Below are 19,277 nucleotides of genomic sequence, written 5' to 3' on the forward strand. Positions count from 1 at the left end.
TTAGACAGCTGACTTGAATTCATCTCCTACTTGATTGGGCTAATAAAATCTTTCTTAGACAGCTGACTTAAATTCATCTCCTACTTGATTGGTCTAATAAAATCTTCTTTCTTAGAAAACTGACTTGAATTCACCTCCTACTTGATTGGTCTAATAAAATCTTTCTTAGACAGCTGACTTGAATTCATCTCTTACTTGATTGGTCTAATAAAATCTTTCTTAGACAGCTGACTTGAATTCATCTCCTACTTGATTGGTCTAATAAAATTTTCTTTCTTAGAAAACTGACTTGAATTCACCTCCTACTTGATTGGTCTAATAAAATCTTTCTTAGACAGCTCACTTGAATTCACCTCCTACTTGATTGGTCTAATAAAGACAGCTGACTTGAATTCATCTCCTACTTGATTGGTCTAATAAAATCTTTCTTAGACAGCCGACTTGAATTCATCTCCTACTTGATTGGTCTAATAAAATCTTTCTTGATGGCTGACTTAAATTCATCTCCTACTTGATTGGTCTAATAAAATCTTTCTTAGACAGCTGACTTAAATTCATCCCTTACTTGATTGGTCTAATAAAAACTTTCTTAGAAAACTGACTTGAATTCACCTCCTACTTGATTGGTCTAATAAAATCTTTCTTAGACAGCTGACTTGAATTCATCTCCTACTTGATTGGTCTAATAAAATCTTCTTTCTTAGATAGCCGACTTGAATTCATCTCCTACCTGATTGGTCTAACATAATCTTCTTTCTTAGACAGCTGACTTGAATGTACATTTTCCCATTTGAAATGTAGACCCCAATTAAAACCGCCTTTGACTATTGGTGAGCTGGTGTAAACAAACGTGTCTGCATTGATGATATCAATGATGGGACACACCACAGTCTTTTTATTGTTTGAGATGCGGTCTAGAAGAGGCTCTAACCATGTTTCTCCAACCTGTTGTAAATAAAAACAGATACGCTATCACAAATATATTGACACGCACTTGTGGTTGGTTAAACACAATACAAGGGGATAATTGAATACAGGTGTATTTTTTAAACAAAATTTGATTGCATCAGGGCCCCTTATATGTGGGCCCAGTGGAACAATTTGCTGATTGGATTCAAGTAAGTGAAAGCCTTAAGGTTGATAGCATGCATTCAGCCTGTCACATCATTTATCTTACATTTAAAGTACATAATTCACAATAAGCAATAGCTTAGGCTATCTTCTATAATCCATTTGGATTGAGGCAGTGACATCAGTACTTTATCACAGTTCCTTTACATGTGTACAAATGCATTGCTTTGATCATGTAATCATGTCAACATACACTCGATTTTATACTACGCCCACCAACGTTACTATTTGTTATTGATGTAAATATTATGCCGTTTACCACAATCTTCCAATGGCAAATGCTGCCTTAACTCATCCTTATGTAGTATGATGCTATTTTCTCTGACCAACAATTTGAGACATGCCACATGTGATATCCACTCATAGTGTAAATATCCACAATTTTAATATTATACCATTATATTGACAATAAAATACCATACCTCGCAGTGACTGTCCAGAAACATAAGTACCTCCCCTGTTGCTGCCTTAGCCCCAATCACACGTGCTCTGATCAGGCCTTCGCGTTTAGAATTGTGAACAACTTTTACCAAAGACCCCAAATTTTTAGCTACATAGCTATCTAGCTTCTTCTTGAGATGATCTGGAAAATAAATAAAGAATTCGAATTAATTGATTTACCTGACGATAAGTTACTGAAGGAAAACATCACCATTATTCTCCCATACACATGTATTTAACAAATTCACACACTGATCAAAAATGCACATTCACAAAGTTTGGTTCTTACAAAACAAACTGATAGTTTATTGCTAAAGTAAGAAGCAGAATCCCTTTGTAGTGATGCTTGTTGTGAGCATGACAAATATATTAGGCTATCAAAGATTGTATGCGACTAAATTAAAAAGGTGCAAATATATTTAAGAACTGATTTTCAGACAAAATAGGACTAATTAACTCAAATTTCAATGGAATTCAAAGTATAGGTTGTGCAGCTAAGAAATTCCATTTTTCACAAATTTGAGCTAAAGAGCACCAATTGTCAGAGTTTGAGGCTAAAGAACTGGAGAACATTTTAGAGTTACAAGGGTTATACTGCCAAAAAAAGTTGAAAAAAGGGGGGGAAAGTCCAGTCCTGATCTCATAGCAGCCAGTTTATAGTGGCATGTGGTATATTACATGCTTGGCACATAGGGATGGTGGTCCCAAAAAAGTTGTCCGAAGATATGAGACTTTTTTTAATTTTCAGCCTATTTTACATGTCGACCTCAAATGAAATCTGACCTTGAACACTATGAACTTTCCTACAGGGTGTCCTAGAATGATCTGTACCGGGAAAGATGGAATTTTTTAGGTATGAAGGGCATGTTAAATGTTCATATTGTTTTACATTTTAAGTTTTACATATATTTAGCTTTCTCAGATTTTTAGATTTTAAAATTGGGACGTTTCTAGTAGAAGTTATAGAAGATTGCGTAAAAATGGTGAATTCTAAGTTTTGACAACGCAACCTATTTTGAAAATCTGTAACATTACTAACCGTTCAGCACAAAGTTATTTGGAAAAAGTTATGCAGGTATTTTAGTTGTGCCCTGTTCATATTTCCACTAAATAGCCGATATCTATCTATTATTTATGACGTTCTGAAGCAATCATTACATGGAATTAAGGATTTGCGGCCTAATCCCATTCTCTCTTTGGCGGTAGTTTTAGTTATTGTGGTGTGAGGTCCATGTAATTTGAAATGCTTGCAGAGGTCGAACTGGTTGTGGTACAGAAAAGATGGCTCCTCAATTTATTGTGCAGCAGCGTAGATTCCTTTCAAAAACTTACTGGCAAACCGGCAGCTATGTTGAGACGCATAAAGAAGATTCATTAGGCGATTTCCATGAGCACGCTGCGTTCCAGTCAAAGGAGCGATAGTGTATAACGAAAGAAGTTTGACGAGCACAGAACTGTCAGGAATCGGCAGAGTGAAGCTTCAGGTGCTCGTGAAGACTGTAAGAACTAGAGCGAAGATTGCAGCTGTCTGGCAAGCTTTAAGGCCCAACCCCAACAGTAGTTGTCGCCGAAATGCTGTGCCAAACATCCCACGTTCTTTATTTAATCGTATCGTGCCATTTTCAAGGGTATGCGAAGTCGTTTGCGCTGAAAATGAAAAGCAGTTTTTCATTGATTTTACATTATTGCATGCCACATAAAACAAATAAAGGTAGCGTGCTGAAATTCACAGAATAAGTAGGAGACATGTCCAGCATTATAATGCATGTATCAAAAATAGATACACTGCCCGTCTTCTATTTTTAGTTATTTTTGCAAACACGGTACAAATCATTCTGGGACACCCTGTATAGTGTAGCTATGACCCAAAATTGATATAAAATTGAATCGATTGAGACCATATTTATTGGTCATGCTATGAGTTTTAAAATTATTGGACGAGACCTAGACGATCCATTATTTTCACACACTTAGATTCATCAAAACATTGGATTTGAACTGTTCTTGTGAGTCCAGATTTGTCATTTTCAGCATATTTACCAGTTGACCTCAAATGACCATTGACCTCAGTATGTGACCTTGGATACCACCAATACATGGAAGCAACCACAATGACACTATGACCCAAGTTTGGTTGCAATTTAGGCTTTAAACTCTTCATATGAGACCAAATTTAATCCAAAAGCCTTGCATAATTGTTGACTGATAAAACACAGACAGATACCCTGACACACGACTCATGATGCTAATTGCTATAATGACCTTTTCTTCGGATGACCTTAAAAGTATGTGAATTTTGTAATCTATACATTTTTAATCTTTTCATGTAAATTTTGATTCTATTTTAATTATATTATAAACTCTAATTAATTGCTTCAGTGTTAAACTTGACACACCAGCTGTTTACCATGCAACATGCTATGAAAGTTGCTTTGTTACCCATCAAATATGATGATAATAACTGCTGCTGCTTCTATGCAACATTGGATCATATGACTAGAATTTAATGTAATAACTTTTTCAATGGATAAAAGGGCTTTTTATTTCCAAAACTTCTTCCAAAAGCATTTATTTTTTCCATACCAAAAAAACACTGAATTTCAAGTGTACCACAGGCCTGAAAGTTGATCAATGACACATGTATAATGCATACATTGTAAACATCTACCAAAAGGTAATTCCCCCTTAAATAATGGCTATTATTCCTATGCACAATTTTGGATATCACCGGATATGCAGTCGAAGCAGAATTCTGCGCATTATGACACCTCATTTGTTGCTGCAATGTCCCAATATTGATCTCGCAGTGTACAAGTAACCCAAGATTTGAAAGTTGCAGCAAAGTCCTATTGCCTTGTATTCAGTATCCATGGAAGAAAATGTTTTCACCACTCATTTGATTATTCTTCTTGTGAACTTGGAGGAGGTCAAAACATGTGATTATCAATAAAAAAATGTCATTATTCACTTCAGTGGTTATTGTTTACCTAATCCACAGATCCTGTGCTGAATCCCATATTAAAACATTACAAGTTCAATGTTTTTTGTGACTAAGAAGGTCACAAGAGGTGAAAGACCAATTGTTACATACCTCCCAATCAGTATATGAAGAGCTTTGTTGCAAAACCCCTTACATCCACTTTTGACTTTTTGAGAAAAACAGCTTTTTTTAATTGTGCAAGTATTACTTGTTCGATTTGATTCAATTTGGGATTGGATAAAGTGTTGATGAATAGAAACTAAAAGAATAGGTTTGGGACAATTTTCAAGGCTTCCTATTTATTTTATTATTTATTTTATATCGCACCTTTTGTGGATGTAAGGGGTTTTGCAACAAAATAAATTTACCCTTTTCTAGAAACCACCTTTGCAATCAAATTTGAGCCCATTTGTTTGCACTACATTATGTAACTTGATTAATGCTTTGAAAATCCAAAAAGAAAAATTGAAATATCTCATTTACTTTTTTAATTATGAATTTTTAATTAAATTCGGGAAAATGGCATTTTTTGGGTATTCCGAAGCTACACCTTTTGTTAATTAAAATGATTTTTCAAACGTAGTGACCCAAAAACAGTTCCTTTTGGTTTTAATAGGTGAAGAACATTCCAGGCTACCATTATACATCAAAAATTTAAAACAAAACAATTCTATATTCATTTTAAGTTCAGATTTCGGAAATTCCCTAAGATTTCCCAAACGGGAAATATGCGATAACGCCGGAAGGGAAGGTAGTATGAAGGTCAAACAACCACCAAAATGTGTATTTTTACCCACACTATAATATTATGCCAATAACTCAATTTGGCCAAAAGTGGATGTAAGGGGTTTTGAAACAAAGCTCTTCATATTTTGAATTGTATGCTATTTAGGACCTTGTCGGTCAGAAAAAAATATTGAAATCTTAATGTTTCAATTTGACATAACATGATAATGATCACTCATGTATATGACAATTGTCATTGATTATCACATGTTTTGATCTCCTATATGCATGAAACAAAAAGAATAATCCAATGAGAGCAGATTTCCTTCAAAGGATACTGAATACAAGGCTATAGGATTTTGCTGCAACTTTCAAATCTTGGGTTACTTTCATTAAAATTGTATGCTGCGAAAATCAATTTTGGGAGCATTGCAACAAATGAGGTGGCATAATGCGCAGAAATAAATTCTGCTTTGACTGCATTTCTGCTTTGACTGCATATCCCTAATTTGGCATACGATCAACCGTTTAGGAATAACGGCCATTATTTAATGGGGTGATTACCTTTTGGTAGATGTTTATTACTTTACAAATAACTCACCTAAAGCACTACAATCATCCACCAATATGATTTCATGCAGCACCTGTTTTGGTGTCCTATCTATTACACTATATACTGTACGAAGTAATGTTGACCATGCTTCATTGTAAAAACATATCACTACACTTGTTGACGGCAGTTGACTTGGGGGATCATAAACATGGTATTTACATCTGAAACACAAAGTCAACAAACAAGTTTTCAAAACTAAACTACTCACATTAAGAAAGTCTGAACTTATGAAACCTGTCCTACACCAAAACCTGACCGTGTTATGCACTTATCAAGTCTTTCCCCGGCCCTGGGGGACCCGGGACATAGCGGGGAACATGCCGGGACATAGCCGGGGATGTACACAAAATCATTGCCCATGAGGCGGGGAAGTTAGCCGGGACTTGGCGGGGATGTACAGTAGATCGTCCCTGCTATGCCGGGCCAATCATTCATGTTAGCGGGGCTTTTGCAGGGGTGTACAATTTTTTCCCCGCACTGCGAGACATAGCTGGGACTTTCATGAAGAAGTCACACCATTAAAAACATCAGTATACCAAGAACGGCCGATTTTGCATACTCATCTGTAATGCGCTATTTTCACGATTGTGGCGCTACAAAGCAAACTGAGGAGTGGGGTAATTACTTGTTTTAAGTAACCAATATTATATTAAAACCAATTTCGTGCATCTATAAAAGAAAGTCTACTTTTTTTAAAACACTTTATTTTGTTTAAATCCTTATGCATGTAAATTAAGGCTCAAACATGTTGATGTCTTTAAAATTATCGGCATGCACTATTAAATCGGCCGTGTCGTGTACGATCACTGCTATCCAAATAATCCAATCGATCTTTTTTTATTAGCCCTATATTGTGTCGTTCATTCAATAATCGACACAGGTATACTGCGCTGCAAACTTTAGCACATGCTATTAAAGTCGTTGACCCCTCTTCCGCTACTGACGAAATGCAATATTATTGCCCTAAAAAGTTGAATCTATAAGTTTTTATCTGTGTCCGTATACCGTATATTAAACTCTGCAAGATAGGCCAGGGCATAGCCGGGATTGTACATTGTTTTAATGCAAGTCCCGGCCCATGGGGTCGGGATTGTGCCGGGATTGTCACACTGTAGCCCGGCTAGCGGGGCCGAGTCATAGCGGGGATGTACAGAAAATTTATGCCCGTAGGCGGGACTTTAACGGGTCAGTGCCGGGATGTCACGCTGGCAAAATGTACTTCCCCGGCTAAGTCCCCGCTAGTCCCGGGTCCCCCAGGGCCGGGGAAAGACTTGATAAGTGCATTACATGTATGACTTGATTGATAAGGTTGTGTGCAGAATCTTTTTAGCTCCAATTTGATACCAAATTTGCTCATAATGTTTAACAGGAATTAATTATAAAACAGATATTTTGATGCTGCTTACTGGCACTCTGTAACCATGGTAATCATCAAAATGTTGATTCTTTTTAATGATTTTGATAAGAAATTGACAGCATTGACCACTGAATGTTGAATATTGATAACCCCTTTCTGAGAAAACCATGCATTGATTGTGTATTATGTGCACTTCCAATACTACACACAGTGCTTTCACACACGTTGTGTAGGCTTTATTCTTTTTCGGGCAGGTTAATTCATTTATATTTGGTTCTATTTTCCAATATTTTTAGTAATAATTTTGTTATGAAAACAGCAAATATCATGTGTTGTTTTTCCTTCTCATGTATGAAATAGGTCAATGAACATACTAGTTGCTCAAGAAATTAGACAAAATAATGCACTTGCGGTGATGTTGATACGTCTAATGCACGAGCCCCAAGCTCGTGCATTATTTTGTCCAATTTATCTCCCAACCAGTAAAACACGTTCATAAGTAACAGCTTTATCATGCAATGCTTTTCCTTGGATGGACCTGTCACCTGGCTATTACTCATAATCCAGACAACCAATCATCATCTGTCTCAAAATACAAACAGAAGTATTAACACATCATCCTAACTTTCTAAAAGGTCAAAGTTCATACTTACAGAGTGTGCCTTGTATCCGTTGCATTTCTATGTAAACCTATCCTATTGCTGACCAATTCATTGAATGCGTGCTGTCTATATCCATTGTCTCTTGTCATTCTGTCTTTTTCATTTCTTACAATCCCTAATTGTGCAAAATCATCATCATCTTTTAAAATTTGTTCTACAACAGCAGCTGTGGCAAGTTTACTCTGCTTCTTGTGCTTTTTCTCGTTAATTTTACCAAAGAAATGCTCTTGGCTAAGTTTCTTCCGCTCCTTGTCATCAGGTATGACAAGATTGTGGCGCCAATGCTCATCCTCCTCACCATTTTCTTCCCAGTCTTTTCTGCGTAATTTTGGCACAAAATGCACTCTGTTGTCTTTAGTGTCCTTGTTTGGTAAATAATTGTCTGCAAGCCCTGGTAATTTCTTTTGAGAGCCAACTTCTGTTAGAAACATGTAAACGATGACAACCCATATGAAAGACGATACCACGATGCCATAACAAAAACAGCGCAACCTAAAATTGGCCATTCTTGATACACGTTCACAATGACTCAATCAGAAATAAATCATCTGCAAAACAATAAAACACATTATACAATAAGGAATTTTGTAAAGAACTGACAACTGAGTCATGACTTTTTACATTGAAACATTCACTGTTGGTCGTGTTGGATTTATTTTAGACAACCTGCTACACATATTGTATAGCAATTTTTTACAATCTTGGTGTAGATTATAGTAGTTCAAATTAAATCTAATATTGGAACTAAAATACTGCAATGTAGCAAAGTGGGCCAGCTGATTATTGCTCCTTATGTCTACCCCTGGTAAAAAATATTTCACTAAAAATTGCTATGCAAAGTTGGAAAGTAAATTATCCAACACTGCAAACATTTAACCATAGTTTTCATTTTTCTTGCAGGCTGATGCATTTATAATTTGCTTGTATTTTCCAAAACATTAAGGTTAGCGAGAGTTTTTCATGCGCTTGATTTCAGAGGGCGTAAGTTCATAACAGAAACAGCCATGCAGAAAATGAACAAGCGTGCTGGGGACGTGAGGGCCTACTTACAATAGAATATTGATCCACGGTCAAGACATGAAACTTGGATTAGCTCGTGCCCGGAGCTCGTGAGTCGGGGGCGGGCGAGGTGTCATGAGGGGCATGCGGGTCGGATGCCGAGGAGGGGCACAAGCCGTTTTCGGCAATTTTCATAAGGATTTTATAAATTTTAAATATAACATCAACAACAGTATCAAAAAGCAATTATTTGCAAATCGAATTTGGGAAGAATATTCAAAAAGACAGACTTAGCAGGCCTACAAATTTCTGATTTATATAAAGTGAAAAACAATCAATCACGATTCACGGCAGTCAGCGAATCAATCAAATAAAACTAAAAAGAAAGGAGCAAGAAAGAATAAAGAAATAGTGAAAAAGAGAAAGAAAGAAAGAGAGAGAAAGAAAAAGAACGACAAAGAAAGGAAGAAAGAGAGAAATAAATAAAAAAAAAGAAAAATGAAAAAAGAAAAAGTGAAAGAAAAGAGGAAAGAAAGAAAGTAAAAATGAGAAAAGAGAAAAAAGGAAAGAAAATTCAGCCACACGGGACTCGAACCCACAAAAATTGTTCATAACAGATTCCCAGTCCAACGCCCTATCCACTCGACCATACATCAGCTTACGAAATTTCTTGTTCTCGAAGCGGATATGTAACTATTGATGCAATTACTTAATGATTACAATCGCGTCCGCACAATGGCTCTTAGAATAAACACGCATGTCGGCGCTGAAATTTTGAACGAAGTGATGGAGGAAAAACCTCGTTTTTTGCAATACTAGCTTCAATTTGGAGTGAAAATCAAATGGGATAGCAATTGGCAGAATGTTGAGAAATAATGTAGGTATTCAGATGTCTAAATTAACGCCCGTTATCAAGATATCGATAATTTCACAAAACAGTTTTTTCTCAGGATTCTCGAAAATGTTCCCCAAAAACGGGCTTTTTAAATTTAATCGGTACTGTATTTGGTTCTTCCCCATGGCAACATTATTTCTATAATCGATTTGTAGTACAATACAAAAAAGGAGAAAACAATCACTCGGCGTTGTTTTATACGGAGCGAACATTTGAAAAAAACTGCATGGAACGTGTTTTTGATCTTGTGAACATGGTGCGTAAAAATGATTTAAACGAAGGATTTTCAAACGGATTCTAATTTTTTTTATAAATACACAAAAATAATGTAAAGATACATCCATGCACCAACATTTGACTCACTGCGATATTTGATTGCTGAGAAAACGCGGTTTTAGAAAACAACTTTATACGTCTTTTATCGCTTTTTATACGTTTCTTCGTGTAACCTTAAGTGATAATTTTGTTTTTTCTTCTCGAGGATGAAATAGATTATTTCGGGGCTTGTGCGTCTATGCATCAACATCAGCGCGCGTGCATTATTTTGTCTAATTTCTCTACTAACAAGTAATACGCGTTCATAAAACCTATAAATAAGGTATCGCCATCACCATCAAATTTAACAGTGGTTTAAAAGTGTATGGTACAATGTAACATGTACAGTGTGGCCCAAAACAACATTACCCAATTTCAGAGGGTGGTTGCTCCAATTGTAGAAGAGCTAGTCATGATATTGTTACATATTCTAAATGTATATCTTTCTAAAAGTATGTGATGAAGAAATGAAAGCAAAAGAAGCTAAATTAACAAAATGGTGCTAGTTTTACGTCTGATGGTCAAAATTCACTTTGTCCACACATAATTCATTGGGATGTGTCCGATTGCTAAGAGTAAGGCATACGCGTTAGGCATACATGTAATTTGTAAACATGTTTGGCTTGTCTTTGAAAAGTGATGATTGTTTCACATGCATGAAAGAAATACAATTTTAATCCCCATTTACTTGTCATGTACTCAACTTCACTCCTGTCATTGACCAACAATTAGCATAAAAATTACACAATTACAAAGGTTTTGTCTGGCGCAATTCTTTTCAGGCCTTCGTGCATTTTGTGACTGCGTGGCTTATTTCTAAATAGGTTTGCAAGGTGTCAAGATAAGGCAATTCACAACACAAGAGAGGACTTTTATGGCAGAGGTATACTTAAGAACAGAAAGATTTTTGGAAGTGCAGCATCAATTTCGGATTTGTTTTCCCGAAGGTAAGAGTCCCGCCGAAAACCTACCATAACTCTACATATGAACAACTTTCACAACCTCGGATGCAATAAGTGCAATAACTTAAAACTTTCTTGTAGATAACATTTCGTAATGACAAAAAATGAGGTCTGAGGTTACAATTGCTTTGCCCATATTTGAAGAGAATTGTTTTTATATCTTGCAGCATGAAAGCTGCAGTGCATATCATGACGAAATATGGTAGCTTGACATTTAAATTGTTTATGTTTGATTTATTTAATTGTGTTATATAAAATTGCTGAACAAATTTGTGCATATACCGAGTGGTTCTCATTTTCTACTCGCTATTGCAAGTGATGCTTGACAGCGACAGCTAGGAGGCCTTCGTGTGGACAAAGTTAGTTTTGACCCTTTGATTTAAAACTAGCGTCACATTTTTAATTTAATACATTCTTGGATAGTTTTTTCACCAAATACTCTTCAAGAAGATGTTCTTTACGAATATGTGAAAACAATTTGAAGCAGACTTCAATTTTGAGATATGAACCTTTTTAATTGGGCAAAGTTGTTTTTGGACCACCCTGTACTGTATTCAGCACCATTTGCACCCTCCTAATTTAGCTTCATGTGACCTGAAAATGATGTGGAAGACACAGGCTTCTAACATTTGATATGATATGTCTGTGAAATAATATGGGAGTGTCAGGACTAGACCATTGGCTTCGAAAGCATTCAAATTTAGGCAAGAACGAGCATATTTTGTTTAGTGTCAGAACCCCTGGAGTGGCAAACTACAGTTTCTGTCAAAGAAGAACGGCACTTGATTTCATTTTGAGAGCGTGCACAGTGCACTAACAAAACTGCTTCATTGACACTGTATAATTTAGATCGGCAGTCTGGGCATGCACACTTTGAAATTTTCATTGCTAATGAGCTTGGCGCACATGCAGAATGGCTCACACAATACGTTTTACCAAATGTTGCATTATCGTCCCACGACAACAATTTGATCCATACATATTGATCGTTCTGTAACACTTCTCGGCAGTGCTGTCAGCTGAATTTGGCACCAAAAATAAAAACTCAACTTTTCAATACAAATATACCCAATTGCAGAAAAAACCTATTTAAATGATACAAAACATTTTAAAATTGACAGTTTAGGGTGGTACTACACCCCTAGAATTTGTGACTATTTTTGCATTTTTCTCAAGAAATAGGGGCAAGGAATCCAATTAATACACTGGAATTTCAGTGTCTCAAGACAAGCGTTAAGTACCGTACTTTATTTATAAGAAAAGGGGTAACGCTAGAATGTACATATTTCTTTAAAACATGTATAAGGAAAAAAAAAAACCAGGTTTGTCTCAAAGCTCACGAGTGGTTTGAAGACAAATGCGAAATGCGATTTTTTTTTGACTTGGTGTTTCCGTACTGACGCGAGTATAGTGCAGGGTTGTCACTATGCGGACGGGGCCATCCGGCACTGTCGGGGCAAATCGCACTCAAAAAAAAAAACTTTTTTTTTTTTTTTTTTGTTTACCTGTCGGAAGTGGATGATGATATTTCATCATAAAAGAGCAAGAAATTTTTTTTTAGTGGGGTGGTACCCTCAAAGCCTATTCCCCAATCCCTAGCGTTCACTAAAAAGATAGTGCGAGGCGCGAGAGCTTCGCTCGCTACGCTTCGCCTTCAATATTTTAACCAGTACTTTTTTGGTCCTGGTGACAACCCTGGTATAGTGCCACCCTTTTTTGGGTGAAAATGACCGAAAATGGGGGACTTTACATGAGGATTTGCTAGTTAACAAGGTGCGATTTTAATCTTTCATAACAGTGAATACATGTCAAGGTCTCCAATATTCGGCACCAGAAGCTTAAAAAGTAGTCTCACTTGAGTTGTAAAAAACTCATATTTTCTCATATTATTGGGTGGAATTTTAGCCTTACCTTCCTTCACTAAATAGAATGTTGGGAATATTGTTGATAAAATATGTCTATTTCTTTGCAAGAAATGACATGCAAACTATCAATATTTTTAATTTATTTTACGTAGGCCTGTTATCGACTGTCGAAAGTATCGATAGTCGGAAAATTCACAGACTTCTGACATGTCGGTACACTCAATGGTAGTATCGATACACAAACGACATGAACGATGTACTGTCTCCCAACATCAAAAGCCACTAGCCGCTGATAGCTTAAACACTTGAAATATAAATAGCACAAGACCAAAACAAACTAGCAGTAGGAAACTACCATTCATGCAAGAAAGCAATTTTTTGTATGGAAAATTACTAGGCCACACCCCCGGCATAGAGAGTTTAGCCACTCGTCCACTCATCTAGGGGCCAACTTGTGACGCCTGACATGATTAAGTTTGTTGACCTTAAGTTCACACGGTCAACAAAAATTATACACCAAGACATACCCCCACAACCAGGAGCATAGAATTGAATTGAATGAATTCACAAATTACATGACATGCACAAGATATGTCATCACAGTGATGTGAATGTACCGTAATAAATGGACAAACACATTTATGTAAATATCATGTCAGTGACATGGGCACCTTCCAACCAATTACAGCTTTGGAATATCATGACATAATGTTCACTATTGTGCAGATCATGTGGGGTAGAGCAGTAATGCCACACACACGATCTAGAGCATTTGTTTTGATGAATATTAGGTAAGCTTAACTTAAAAGTTGACTGTCGATACATGTCGATTGTATTTTCTTCCGACATGGCGATACATAAAATCTCTATCGATAACACCACTAATTTTACGCCTACTCTGACACAAAATCTCGCCGTGTGTCGCGTGTGTTACTACTGTAAGCGGCCATCTTGGATTGATACCTGTCTTGTTCACTGCGAGTTAATTTTCACTGAATTGGACTTTATTTTCTCACATCATAATCCTTCAAAAATTCCAAAATAATGTTTTCACATATTCATGATTTATGTAGATCATTTTAAATATTTAGGGTTGATTTTGACAACAAATATGAGACAGAAAGTAAATAAAATCAGCGGAAATGACTACTTTTTTGTTTATACACAAAATAATGACAACAACTGATTAATTTTCTATTTCCCAGAGTATTGTGAAAGCTTTGAGACAAACCATTTGTTTTGGCCTATGAACCACTTGTCTTGAATCACTGAAATTTCAGTGAAGTAATTGGATTCCTTGCCCCTACATGTATATACATAACTTTTGTTACCATTATACCAGTGTGAAAAATGCAAAATTTGTCACAAAATTTATCAGGGGGTGTAGTACCACCTTTAATTTACATAAATTTTGCATTCCCGAGTTCCGTGAAAACTGTTCACTAACATGCCCATTGCCCAGACTGCCAATCAAAATTATGTAGAGTGTCAATGTGTCAATTTCAATTCATCGTCGGCTTTTCATCCCACCTACAAAATTATTTGATATCAGAAGGACATTCTTCGTACCGTATTCAGAATGCAATTCGATATGTCTGATGTGCTCTAATGTCCCACAATAAATACTGTCCAAACGTTCATACCCCATCCCTTAACCATGTTAACAGAATAAACAACATCTGGGGCATTGGCATTGGTGCTGGCATTGCGAACTACCCCCATTCACGCTGTACAAAGTAAAGGAGCCGGTTAGCACGCCAGGCACCACAAAGCATGCAAAGTGCATAGCATCGGAATTTTGGTGATCCCTGTTATCTTTTCTACCGTTTAAGCAGTATCGCGCTGCTCATTAAATATTCATGAACCCAATCACGTCACATTCACATGGTCTTAATCGGTAGCTCGGAGTGGTTGGGATTGACCAGGCATGTTTTTATGAATGAAATTGTGACCTTAACAGGGGTCAGGCATTAGCATATTCATGTGGGGTTTTTTTTCAAGATGGCTGCTGGCTACCGGCGTTGCCTGGCCTGTCATGCTTGTTGTACTGAACTACACGCCCGGGACTCGTGGTGAACAACCAACACAGGTGAACAACATCATTGCCGACTCATTTTCACGTTTTTTACGACTGTTTTACCAACTTCAAACTTGCTGATTTTATGTTTGAAAGCCATTTTTTCTTGTTTCTGGTAAATAATGACATTTTTTGTAAATAATGAAAAAATATGCGGTAGGTTTTGGAGCATGCGGGCGGTGGACGCAAATCTACTACTTTAATTCCCATGGCCTAAGTAATTCTTGGCCAAACTGGAACACTGTGAACGCTAGTGGCTCCGCGATAAACACACACGAATATAGCGTGGTACAGAAGAAAGTATACACGCGCCTTACACACTGCGTACACGCTTAGTATACTACATGGACGCTTAACACGCATGTTCCAGTTTGGCCAAGAATTACTTAATTTGATTATAGTTTCTAGGCTAGACTTAAAGAGTTCTCAGTCAAGCATGCGAGTAACAGAGCTAAACAGACGCGTCACACTTGCGCGTAGTACAAGGAACTTATACGATGTCCTCATTCACAAACTGATACTATCTGTCCATCGTATAAGACTGTCTCCGTACGGCAATGTGGTGAAGGAATATTACACAGTCAAGAATAGGCTCTGCATCATTTTTTTGTTCTGATCCCTCCCAGTCTCCCAAAACATCAAAACATCAAAAGCGTTGCACATTTACTTACTTACATGTAAGACTGTCCTTTTTCATATAACGCAGACAAAGTAGGGCCAAGCTACCTAGAAATGGTCAAATTTTGGCAAGAAATATCTCTGTGTAATCCTATAGATGTAAGTCCCACATCACATCGTTATCGGCGATCGTGATTTTTTTTCTTCTGAAGTTTGGCTGGTAGCCTGGTACCCACTTGCGTCATGCACGTGACATGACGTACAGCTAAAATAATCGACCGGGAATCGGGGATCATTAAAACGTCAACAACTTTCAAAACACACACAGTAGTAAACTTAATGGCGAGCGGTCCGAATTTTGAGCCATACAAGTTTACGTGGTGAACTAACTTGCGCGGTAATATAAAAATCTGATCATTTAATAGTACAATTGGCCGATAATACCAATTGGCTTTTGCGCGTCAAAACGTTGGTTGCCTAAAAGGTCGGCGCAAACAAAGTTCCACCTATGTTGCTTATTAACAGGGCGCTCGCATCAATCTGAGCAAGGGGCTGCCGTTCTTCTCTGAAAGCGGTCCGAGTGTGGTGCATTTTTGAAAGGTGCAAAATTCTGAAGGAATTCTGAAAAAAGGAACAAATCGGAGTCCTGTGAATGAACCGGCTCAAGTCCATGTCACACCACCAGAATCGCAAGCTAAGGAAATCACTACCGAGCCTGCTTCTGCGGATATTGATGGAAAAGCTCAAGCTACAGCAGGCTTGGATGTTAACCAAAAACCCCAAAAACTGGGCCAAATACTTGAAGCAGCTTCTGGATATCAAAAACCACAAGCTGTGGATTCCCTAAAGCCTGAGAACATTTGTTTCAACATTCAATGTATACGCCCTGAATCCTACGTTAACGGGGGGTTGAAGAAATGCACTAGATGTCATATCGCAATGTACTGTAGTAAGGAATGCCAAGCCGAACATTGGAAAATCCATCGCACGGCTTGTGGAAAGATTCTACCATAACTTGTACTTTATTTGTATAAACAACCCTGCATTATTTTTTGTAGTTTTGTCGTGAAGTGAACGGGGAAGTGAACTTGTGTTTTAGTTTGAAGTGTAGTACAATGAGTATTGACTGTGATCTGTATGAACTATGAACTCTCCACTTATCGCCGTGTTAGTACCACCTTGCTGTTTGTGATAATTTGCATATGAATTGATTGATGTACGGTACATTGTGGTTTCGTCAGTGATTTATTGATTTGTGGTTTCGTCATCTTGGTGCTTTGATGTGAACTTCTATTTGATGTTAACTTCTATTTGATGTGAGGCTTGTGAGCACGGCTTGTGAGCCTACTATTTGATGTGAACCTACTATTTGATGTGAACAACTATTTGATGTGAACTTTATTATGTGAACTACTGATGCTTCTTTTGATCATCAGCTAATCTACACCTTTTTTGGTGGTGCGCCTGAATTAAAAGGCGGGAATTCCACAACTGAACTGAACTGAACTGAACATGGCAGTCGCGAATTCCAAGTTGAAGACATGAATTGGATCACAAATCCCCTACCCTTCACAATAACAGCTTTAGCCGAGCCACATTGTTAACTGAAACTTTACCTGTCTACATGTTCTACTCTGGTCTGCCATGAATATATTATATGAATGGAACAAATTGAACAATCTGCTCTAGAATTTCGACTTCCGCTCGATCGGGTAACCCATGTATTCCAGCCGTTCAAGGTACCTATGAATAGTTAAGCAGATGACGTATTTACCAACTCTGAGGACGTAGTGTTTCGTCTGTTCATACTGCAGTTACTGTCCGTTTTCCTATACACAATACACAGTGCTCTCACCATTGACGCGTGACCCTACAAATGATGTATGTTGGGAGAATGGACACTTGCCTAGTTAACATCACTGTGTGAAAAATAACCAGCCAATATTTTATTTATTCTCCAAAACTTCTAGCAAATATATTTCTCTAACACGACCTAAAATTACAGCTAGGTTAGATGTTCAGAAATGGTCGTACTTTTGTAAAATATGAGTGAGGGCAAGACATAGCTAGCCAACTCCCCGTGTTATTTGAATGGAGATTTGACCGAAAATATTGGTATCGGACCGCTCACTTCTGAAAAATAAAAAAAAAAAACCGGTAAAAGCTACATTTAAATTATTCTAAATAGGTTCTAGAAAATAAAGTTTTGTAACATGTCCTAAATTTTTAGCTAACTTAGTGTTTGGAGAGGGTCGTACTTTTGTGTTTTAGGAAGGACATGTAAACGACAGATAACACCAAAAATATGAAGAAATTATTTCTAAACCGTGTTAAGTCAAAAATCATTATGTTGCTCATTTTCAAGAATGCTGGTTTACAAAAAGCACGACATTGTCTGATTTCGTGAACAAAGCCACACATAACATTGTTTCCTTTCGTTTCCTTTATAATCGGTTACCCAACTGAAGCTATGAATACCAGCTTTATTGCGATATCGCACATGAAAACAGTCACTTGTGCACAACCAGAGAAGATCCGATTTAATCAGTTGAGCTGTTTCAATGAGTGTTATCTTGGTTTAATAGCTTTTAATGGGGTTAAGTCCTGCAAAGGTCGAGATGAATTCTACTGTAGACATGACTGCATCATGTTTGACGAATACAACTAGGGTACCTGCAGGTAATATGGGACCATTAAGGACGTTTAGCTTATGTGCATAAAAACTATAGAAGATATGCCCAAAAGAGATAGTTATGATGAACAACCTGTCCTTTAAGATTAATAAAACAGGCAATGTTATCTTGTTTTTATGTTTGTTTGGACGCTATGACGTCAAAATGACGTCATCGTCAAGTGTCCCATATTACCTGCATGTGCAGGTAATATGGGACACTGTGTTATCTCTATGGTGTAAATCAAAATGTTCAGAAAATCACTCTTTTGTTCTAAAAACATTTTTGTTACATGATTTTGAATGTTAAATGCAAATTTCAACAAGAAAATTCAATTTTCTAAATAGTTTTGTTTTTCGCATTGACAAAGCACACAATTTCCTATGTGTCCCATATTACCTGCACCCATTCTGTTGAAAATCAGAGAAAATGATCATTTATAAAAGGAAAGTGCCACTTTTCAGTGGAATTTTACCTGCTGATAAGCTTAACCCATCACCTAAAGATCATAAAAAGTGACAAATGCACCCTCAGTACCAGAGTATTTGGATACACAATCATAAAATGTGGCGTCATTGATTTTATATCAGGCCAAAAAAACGACGTAAATTTTTGGGCAATTTCACTCTTTTTGGCATTGATTTCCAAGAGTTTGATACACAGACTCCAAAACTGCATTTCTAGAAGCACAATTGATGTCTCTAAGGGAGTGTTCAGAAATACTTTGGTGGGGGGGCTGGAATTTTTTTTTCATATCGAAATTTTTTTAACCCCCCCTCTTCGCGAACCCAAAACTTTTTTGACCCCCCTCTTAATGGACCTAAAACTTTTGACCCCCCCCTCAAATAGGTTCAAAACTATTTTGACCCCCCCCCCCATCACAATGTACCATTCTACATCAAATGGCAGAGGAAACATATTAATGATACTAAAATTTGTATTCATGTGCAACAAAATTGTACCC

The 19,277-nt window shown here is 37.0% G+C and overlaps 1 protein-coding gene across 3 annotated transcripts in view; it reads right to left on the minus strand.

Annotated features, from left to right (window-relative positions):
- LOC140151177 (polypeptide N-acetylgalactosaminyltransferase 11-like) overlaps nt 1-17,352 on the minus strand; it is a 34,242-nt gene extending 16,890 nt beyond the window's left edge. For all 3 annotated transcript variants that reach the window (XR_011858910.1, XM_072173432.1, XM_072173431.1), the window contains exons 1-5: nt 17,258-17,352; nt 7,902-8,458; nt 5,880-6,052; nt 1,554-1,714; nt 731-945 (exon numbers count right to left, since the gene is read on the minus strand). Coding sequence is in view for 2 of the 3 variants with exons in the window: in XM_072173432.1 (XP_072029533.1) it covers nt 731-945; nt 1,554-1,714; nt 5,880-6,052; nt 7,902-8,416 (1,064 nt within the window). In the remaining variant the exon portion in view is untranslated. The remainder of the gene's footprint in view (nt 1-730; nt 946-1,553; nt 1,715-5,879; nt 6,053-7,901; nt 8,459-17,257) is intronic.
- Between the last annotated feature and the right edge of the window lie 1,925 nt (nt 17,353-19,277).

The sequence above is a fragment of the Amphiura filiformis genome, chromosome 4 (genome assembly GCF_039555335.1).
Source record: "Amphiura filiformis chromosome 4, Afil_fr2py, whole genome shotgun sequence".
Classification (NCBI taxonomy): domain Eukaryota; kingdom Metazoa; phylum Echinodermata; class Ophiuroidea; order Amphilepidida; family Amphiuridae; genus Amphiura; species Amphiura filiformis.